This window comes from Apaloderma vittatum, unplaced genomic scaffold (genome assembly GCF_000703405.1).
Source record: "Apaloderma vittatum isolate BGI_N311 unplaced genomic scaffold, ASM70340v1 scaffold22045, whole genome shotgun sequence".
NCBI lineage: Eukaryota > Metazoa > Chordata > Aves > Trogoniformes > Trogonidae > Apaloderma > Apaloderma vittatum.
Window position 1 is genome coordinate 1638 of NW_009717932.1, and position 9257 is coordinate 10894.

Here is a 9257-nt window from a genome sequence, read left to right on the forward strand (position 1 = left end):
TGGCGAGGTGTTTGATGGGTGTTATGGTAAGAAGGCAGCAGGTCCTGACGCTCACGTTACCAGGGAGCACCTCACCAGGCTGTCATTTTACAGCAGGATCCAGCCTCGGCTGCAGAGGAATCATCTGAAGACCACCATGGGCTTCCCTACAACAAGATTGCACGTCCCTCCGTCAGCTCGGCTTTCTCGGCGCAGTGTTTCAATCGGTGACACTTCCCTGTGAGGTGCAGCTAGACGGGGCTTCCTCCACACCGACCCTCTTCCGAAAGGGAACTCGCTTCCTTCAACAACTCAGAAGTCAATCAAGAATTCCCAAACATGAGTAAAACCAACCTCAGGACTCCTGCAAGGTGCTCACAACTAGAGTAACAGAGTGAGGGCGTTTCCTCTAGCAGGGGGAGAAAAGCAGCGCGTACTAACGTGTGCTAGAGACAACCTCTGACACACGGGCCCGCGGTTTTGTTCCCTACAGCACTACAGGATTGCGGGCAGACAGAGAAGACAGATTCCTACGTGCATTTAGAAAGTGCTTTACGGCACAGATGCATCCCAGGTCTTCATTCAGATCGGCTTCGCCAGGCCAGCAACAGGAATATCGCCGCCCAGAGGTCCTCGTACTCGAGGTTTGCCAAAAAGCACATCTTCATTTTGGTTTCTACCCGGCTTTTATCCGCCAGCCTGTCCATGAGCAAGGCGGCCGCAGACTGGCAGAGAAGCCAAGCGATCATCTGGTCGGGTTTCAGGGCCTTGGAGGCCAGAACACTCTCGCCCCAGAGGCTGAGGTGAAGCACGTTAGCAGCAACTCTAGCGGACAACCTCTGCAAAAGGAAGGAGAGGCAGGATTAGCCAGGCCGGCTGTACTCATGCCACGTCGTTCGCCCACGCGCTGCCATGAGTCCCCCCAGCCTCCTCTAAGGCACCAACCGCACAGTCCCTCCAAATTAAAAACCTCTTTGTGACTATTCTGACCAGGCAACCACAAATAACGCCCAAATTCAAGGTCCGGTCGCTAACACAAACACCCGCCAACAGCCCTGGACCATGCGAGGGGCCACGCTACACCTCCACACAGACTGACTGTCTCTCTCGGATCGTTCCCTAGATGGTGGCAACACCTGGTGACAGTCCCGCAGCCGCAGCCCTCCGGGGTGAGTCGATCCACGGACACCGCTCCCGAGGGCCGGTTAGGTGACGTCCTCAAGGCAGCAGCTTCTTACCTTGTCAGGATCCCTCCGGAGCAGCATCTTTATCACCTGCTTCACCTCGAGGGGCACGCCGTCGGGCAGGCTCGGCAGCTGGTCATCACGGTAACTTCTGCTTTCCAGAGTCGAGTCCCCGTGGCCGTAGAAAGGATTGGCCAGACCGAGGATTTCGTAGGCGATCGCTCCGACAGCCCAAGCGTCGGCTTTGCTGTAGTTGATCACCGTGCCCGGCCCGGGTGACGCCGTGACCACCTGTCACAGAGACAGGGATGTTCAAACAAACAGCTCAAGTGCGGGCTCGGTGCCAAAACTTAATTTTCAAGGGTTGAACCAGCGTTTCCACTGTAACAAACTGAGAGAGACCGAAACGAAAGCCAGGCTTCATCTAAATGCCTGGTGTGAGCATTCCCTGCTGGCTTGCTCCATGTCTTCAGCATCACCCAACTCACCGGGATGGGCCTGCTCATTGCCCCTGACCAGCACTCAGGGAGTGCCAAGGGCGATTTCCTGCTGGGATTTTAGACAGGGAGGAGAGAAATGGATAAACAACTGACACTGCACCTCAGCAAGGTGCTCCAGGTCAAGTGGACAGTTAAGGAACTTTGCTTTTATTATGGGTATCCTCAGAGAAATAAAAAAAGAGCTGTAAATAATTTCACAGCCAATTAGGACTTCATCCAGAACCCCCTGTTGCAACACGAGGAGCTTCTTGGACAGCCACAGAGAAAGGGGCTCGAGAAAACGCCAAAGAGCAAACTTCTCGTGGGAAAGGTCAATTCTGGCTCCTAACACCGACTGACTCCATTTCACCCTTCAGGGCTCAAGGTGTCTGTTCGACAACGGCCTGGCACAGATCCAGAGAGGACTTTTTAAATGAAGGCAGAAAGCACAACCCAGGTTAGGACGTGCACCTCCGACACCGCTCCACAGGACACGGCACTCCAGGAGGGAGCAAGCACGGGGTGAGGTGAAGACATGTAGGTGGTTACCGTGGAACTGCCTCACACAGCTGAGTTATGTCCCCGAGCAGGAACAGGTAGAAAAGGATAGATGGGATCGCAGAGGCCGTGTGTGTACACACACCAGCAGAGACCAGCACGTGGGGGGAAAAATCCCAGCCAAGTGACTCCCCTCCACTGCTCCTAGACTTAATCCCACCCTTCTCCAAGCCCCCGTTGCAGCCGGGGGCTGAAACCTCCCCGTCCTGCCAGAAGGACAAGGGGAAACCAGCACCGCCCCCCGGTGCCGCAGGGGGATTTACCTCGGGTGCCATCAGACAGCCGTTGCCGCCCCGATCCACGTAACTGCTGGTGAAGGGCAGCCTCAAGCCGATGTTCTCATCTGCCAAACAGCAGCCGAAGTCGGTGATGACCAGCCAAGGGCAGCCAGCTGCAAACGACGCCGAGGATACCAGAAAAAAGAAGATACACGAGGTTAGGGCCTCATCCCTCATGGAGGAATATATTAGTTTTTTTCCCTTTTGTTTTTATCTGTAGCAAAAGCTGTCGATGTATGTACTTTGCTATTCGAAAGGCTGCAGAAACTTTGCATTGGTTAACAGTTCTTGTCCTGATGACAAATCAGATGTTGCCAAGTGGAAACACTTTTTCTCCAGACTCCGATATGGAAAAAAATTGATGCTTAAGATCTTTCCTAACTGCATTCAGCATCGCTCTGGAGCAGCATTTCCTTCAGGAAAAGAAGGACAGTGTCGGTATCGCTGAGAACCTGCCGCTGTTGTTAAACCACGACCTTTACTTACACAGCTCTGCCTGCCTGCTACTGGTTCCTGCCCATTTAAAATCTCGATCACGCTGAAAAAGCGCTCAGGTAATTAAAATCTCAATTAGCGAGGCTTACAGGAGAGCCAGCTGGTGAAAATGTCGCTTTTGGCTTTCGCTTCCCTCGTCTTCCAACTGCCGTCTCGCCGTCCCAGGGCGCAGCGCTGTTAACCTGACCGCCAGGTGGGATTTTAAGAACCACTCGGCGCTGCTGCGTTACCGAGCGATGACGGAGCCTGAAGCAAAGGCACCTCCAGCGTGACAGACACAGTGACGCCCGTCTGCCCCAACCGGCGCTCGCTGTGCTTGTGCCTGATGCTCGTTTTCCCCCAAATGCGCCTCCCTGAGTACCCACACGACTGCACCACCTCTGTGCGTGACTTAACCGGCGTTTATACTCGGCCATCTACGTACCAGAATCAAATTCAACCAGGATGTTGTCAGACTTCAGGTCTCTGTGCGCTATGCCGTGTCGAACAAGATGGTCCACACCTTCCAAGAGCTGTAAAATCATCATCGTGGAGAGACGAACATCCGGGCTGCTCTCCTGCAGATACTGGCGCAGGGTGCAGGGGTAACTGGTCAGAAAAAGGCAAAAACTCTGAATTAGCATCCTGGGATGCTCAAGCTCACGGCTTGACCTCGGTGCTGGCTGGCTGGGTACAGGGTGTGCTCGTACGTGCCAAATTCCTCCCAACCTCAACCACTGGCCTTCCACACCCCAGCCTCAACACCACTCCCCTCTCAGCCGTTCTCAAACCCTGGGGTTTGCAACAACACCCAGCACCGCAATGTCAGTGCTCCCACCTGTGTTCGGCGACTGTGCATAAAATCAGCCCCTCGAACACAGGACAAGGCGCTCCAGGTACACAGGGGTTGTTCTCACAGGGTTTTGCCTACTGGTATAATGCTCTGCACGGCACAGGAGGCAGATCAGTAACACAGACGGTAGGAGCAAAACAAGGAGGTTGTGCTAATCAGGAGGAAGAACATATTCCTGAGTACAGGGAGCACCGAGCGCTTCTCCAGACACAGGGTGGGAAACGGAAGGTGCTTTGATGTCGATGCCACTGCGAAACCCATTCAAAACCAACATCCAGCTGAGAAAGCCAGACACCAGCACTCAGGAATCTCATTACCAATTCTACTCGGTCTCTGGTGGCGTGTTCAGACTGGGGTTGAAGCTCAGGCTTTGAAGGGCAGACAAACGAGGATGAGCTCTATGTTTCTTACTTTAATTTCGGGCGATTATTAAAAAGAACGGCTTGTCTTCATCACTGAACAAGAGTTAAAACCTCAAGGACTTGGAACGGGTTTTATGAAGCCTTCCCAAAAGGAGGCTGCCAAAGAGCAGAGCAGGATTTTTGGCAGCAGCCCAGGCCAGAGCTTTGCAGGGACCCGTGCAGCAGCACAAAAAACCCGAATCGCATTAACGAGCTTCTCTCTACCTACTTCTTCATCACCAAGAAGAGCGTGCGGCTGTAGCCGATCCCTCGGGGGTTCAGGCTTAATGGAAGAACGTCGGGATAGTCCACGAAGGCTCCGGGCAGCAAAGGGACAGAGGATGTGAAGGCTCGGATCACCTGGATTATATTCGGATGAGGCTGCAACTTCTTCCTCCCAAGGACAGGTTTTCTGCACATAAGCAAATCCCACAGATCACATCGGTCTCCTGGTCAATTCCAATTTATCACACGCATCTCTTATTTCTGGAGCTACTTTTCATTAATACAGCCCGTCCTCTCCACCAAAGAGTTCCAAAGCAGTGCTCAAACACTTCTATTCTGCAGCAAAAAACCTTGTGAGAGAATTAAAGGCTGCCCAGTATAGATTACAGGACCGACATGAAGCAAATATTCCAACACAGGAGTTCAAAAATCCGCCCGGGCGCTCCCCACAGCCAAGCCAGCCTCGCCGCAGCAGTACCACCCGCCAACACACCAACAGAGGAGGACACAGGGGCTAAGACTTCACCTGCGGCTGGCGGGAGGACTCTGTGGTCACTGGATTTCCCTGGATACAACAGTCAAACAAGAAATACCTGAGCTTTACAGCAACAGAAGCTTTTCTGGAAACTCTTAGGCTGATCACACCGGCTTTCTTTTTATTAAATCCCTCCTACCCCTCCTGTGCTGCTGCTAAAGGCAGAGCTAGTCATGGGCTGCTTCTTGGTTTGAAAAGAACTACAACAGCTTCAGAGAAAACAAAAAAAAACACCAGCCCAAAAATACCAAACCAAATGCAATTACTCTGTTAGATATAAAATAAAGGTCAGCTTCGCACCAGCCAAATCAATTTAGACGCTCTATTTCCCGGCACAGGCAGGAAGCGCTCACTACAAGGAAGAGCAGGTTACACCTACGCCTATCTGCAAACTAGATCTCTCTCCCCTCTCATCCCCAGAATGTCAAATATCCCTTCGGCTGCTCCACCGCATTCGCCGCTGGAGACGTGCCACGCAGCGCTCATTATCTGAAATTTAGATGAGACAATCCGGGCTGCAGACCCCATTGTTTTGAATCGAACAAAAAGAAGCTTTTTTTTAAACCTCACTCGAGAGAATGTAAAAGCTTCCGTGCAGTCTTTCACCTGCCTGCTGCCTGCTCACTTCCCAGGCACGTGAGGGAGTGGGAACCGCGTCGCTTCCCATTTTCTTTCTCACCAGTTTCCCTGCACTGGAACAAGTTTCCACCTCCCTGCTCAGCACCCATTTTACAACCAAACCAGTTCTGAATTAGCACAGGCAAACCGTACTGCAGTCAAACTGTTTGGTGTTTAAATACAGACAAACTGTTACTGGTTGCAGGTGAACATTTCTGTAACTAAAAAGCATTTCTGCTTCATACTTCTAATTGAACAGCATTTCTGCTTTTTACTTCTGATCAAACATTTCTCTTTAATCAGGAGTAGCTCCTCTCAGCCTTTAGCTCCGCACATACCAACGCATTTTACACACAGGGAAACGAAGGCACAGGAGCACCCGGTCACGGGCACCCATCTGACCACTGAGAGGGCCTCAATTTGTCTCCAGTTATTCTGATACCCTTTTGGACGACAGCACCCATGCTGGCACCGTTGAGCCGCAGGTATTCCCCACACGTCAGCACGCCCTGCCATGCCTGCTCCTCGGAGCAAACACCCGTGTTCCATCACCGCTGGAGCAGCAGCAGCATCGCTCTGCCGTTTCCTAACTCTTGGTTTTTATCCACTTCCAGGAACCCTCACAGAAACACCTTTGGCTGTCACGTTAACAGCACAGACGCACTGCAAAATCCACCGATGGATAAAATCAGCGTGTCGCCGCTTGAGAACCGCCGCCACTCCCGCAGGGACCATACCTGCGAGCGGAGACGGCCCCGTATTCTCCGGCCAAGGCGACCCGTGTGGCTGGGACAAGCTCTCGGCCCATGGCGCTGAGGATGGCTTCACTGGACGAACCAGCCTGCAACAGCAACGACAAACCACAGCGGGTTAAGCTCCAAAACCATCCAGCCTCAGCACAGACCGAAAGCAGAGAATTCTGATGCTCTGTCTGGAGTTACATCACCTGAGGTTAGATCAAAGGGACTCCCTTCTGTGCTCTGAAAATTGGGAAGGCGATTAACTCCTTAGAGAATTTACCAAGGGACACGGCAAGGCCTTTCCTTGCACTCTGAGCTACACGGTAACACTCACAGCTTCAAAACCTGACTGGGAAAGCCCACAGGTCAGCACTGGGGTATTGCTGGAGCCCAAGGGGTGTCAGATGTTGGTGTCTCAGAAGACTCCCTTAGAATATCCGCTTGTTGCGTCAAGTGCCACAACATCTCTTCAAGGGGAAAAGCCATGTGCATTTTTTTTTTAATGCAGAATAGCGACACTGAGGAGTTGGAACACCAGGGAGTTGCCTGGTGTGCAGGGGATGGACTCGCATCTCAGCCACACTTTGCAGGAGAAAAATCTCTCCCTGCTGCAGCGCAGACAAGAACACCGACTCCACCAGCAGCAGTGCCTTCCCTGTTCTTACACCAGCTTCTTTTCTTCCCCAAACATCACCTCTGTAACCAACAAGAGCAGCAGCTCTCCTCACCAATTCCAGAGGCACGACGAATGCTAATTATCTCACCCTGGGACCATTCATTAAGCAATCGACATCTCCAGTGCCGCTTAACCACAGCTTTGCTTTGACAAGCTCAGCGTTTTCAACACTCATCCTTACCGAAATGTTCCACATCATTTTGATAGCTAACGGAAACGCCTCTTTCGGTTGGTGTTTCTCTACGGGCTCCTCTTCGGCCGAGCCACGACTGCCAGGGAAGGGAATCGCTGCTTCGTACACGGCGGCGCTGCAGCCCTTCCCGATGGGCTGCCCGATGAGATATTCCTCCAGTCTGAAGCCCTGCCAGCGGGAGGAGCTCAGGGGATCTTTCTGCGGCTTGTTCTTCCCAACAAACACTGTCTGAAAGGAAGAAGAAAAGACGACGATAAAGATCCCGCTCAGTTATTCAAGACCTCCCAGCAGAAAAGTTGAGTATGAGCTGGTCCACCCTGAAAGCCGCTATCAGGCTTTAACGTTTAAACTCAGACCACTGTAACCACAGGGAAAATAAGTGGCAGACCATGTATTTTTTGTCTGAAAATTACCTTTAAAACAGTCTTCACCAAAGGTGCCCTTTCCAAGGGTGCTGCAGACTCACAGTGAGAAGAGGAACAGGGAGGAGGAGCAATTTGCTAATCTAGAACGTGAGTATGTTTTGTAAACACAAGCCCAACTAAATGCCTCTACAAACAAACCTGCTGTTACTCTTTTCTCCCCCTCCCTAAATAAACCAGGTAAACAGCGTTTAAAAGAAAACCCAATTAAGAGCAATAACGGATGGAAAAACAACGCCCTGAGCTTTCGCGGCCACCGAGTACGAGGTCTGGTCGGTCAGCTGAAGAGCGATGGGGAGGAAACCAAAAGAGACAAGAGGAAAAAAAGCACACGAGGGCTGTTCAGGAGCTGAATGGCAGCGATCGCAGCCTCCCAGCTCTGGCTGTGCCACAGCTTTCGCCGGCTCCAACATACAGCAGCACTTCTGCGCAACCCTGACACGCTGCCGGCGCCCCCGGGGATGTGCCCCGCAGCAAAGGGAAGCGGATTCTGGGACGGTGGCACAGCTCAGGGCAGGGGAGAGAACCCACCCTGAGAAAGCGCAGGGAAAAGCAGAATCTCTCTGGGAAGGCGTCTCCCTGCCAGTCAGCAGGGCAGTGACAGCTGGTGCCCCGCACCAACCAGCTATTTTTACCCACAAAATGTTTCTGCCGCCCTGGCAGCACTGCCCTGCCTCGGGGAGAGGGGACAGACTCGTGGGCCTGACGTGAGCCTCGTGGGACACGAGACCCCCCCAGCCAGGGCCCTGACCCCCCCCATTTCACGGGGGTACGGGCAGCGAGGGGCTCCCCACGGTGAGGACAACCCCTGCCCTTCCGAGACGGTGCCTGAGGGGCTCCCCAGGACAAGTGTTGAAAGATAAGCTACAAATCAAACGAGCTCAAACAGCTCACGCAAATAATTGTATTTTAGAAAGTGCCTGAGAAAAGTGGTCAGAACAAAATGAGGAGTCAAGGACTGTAACAGACAAAACAAACTGAGCCAAGTCCTTACTAGATAAAGAAGAATTTGGACAACTTAAGAAAAGTTCTTCTCCTAAAGACCACCAGAGGCCACAGGAGACCACCAGAGACCATCATAGAAACCCCTCAGAGCTCCGAGCCTGCGAATATGATCATCAGTTCCACCAAACAGAAAGAATATGTACGATTATTCCAGGAAACCTAATGCACGTGTGTGTAACAGACTGACACGAGCTCAGGCCGCTGCAAGACCCGGCGTGCATGGTGGGCAGAGAGATCCCCCGTGTCCCTCACGCCGAACACAGCAGTGCCCGCTCGTGAATCCCAAACTCGGCACTAAGGAGTTCCATTCCTGATTTTGGTGACACAAGGGTGCTCCTTCCCCCTCAAAGAGGGTGTCTGAGCAAAGACATCCCCCCCAAGCCCTTATGTGGAGTTATCTAGGGGCTCCCCGTGACAAGGACCCCTGTCCCTTCACAGGGGGTGTCCCAGGGGCTCCCCATGACAAGGAACCCCTGCGCCATTCATGGCAGGGGGGTGTCTGAGTGGCTCCCCACGGCCAGGACCCCCTGTGCCCTCCCAAGGGGTTGTCTGAGGCGTTTCCCACAACAATGAGCCCCCTCCCCTTCCAAAAGGCTGCCTGAGGGGATCCCCGAAACCCCTCCCTCCTTCACAGGGG

General features: G+C 52.9%; 1 protein-coding gene across 1 annotated transcript; it reads right to left on the reverse strand.

Annotated features, from left to right (window-relative positions):
• Positions 1 to 547: 547 nt before the first annotated feature.
• PINK1 (PTEN induced putative kinase 1) lies at positions 548 to 7421 on the reverse strand (the record flags this gene model as incomplete). The annotated part of the gene is made up of 7 exons (XM_009870087.1): positions 548 to 818; positions 1218 to 1454; positions 2464 to 2591; positions 3398 to 3561; positions 4436 to 4618; positions 6322 to 6425; positions 7182 to 7421. Coding segments are annotated over 7 exons (1317 nt in total), but the record flags the coding sequence as incomplete, so codon positions are not given.
• Between the last annotated feature and the right edge of the window lie 1836 nt (positions 7422 to 9257).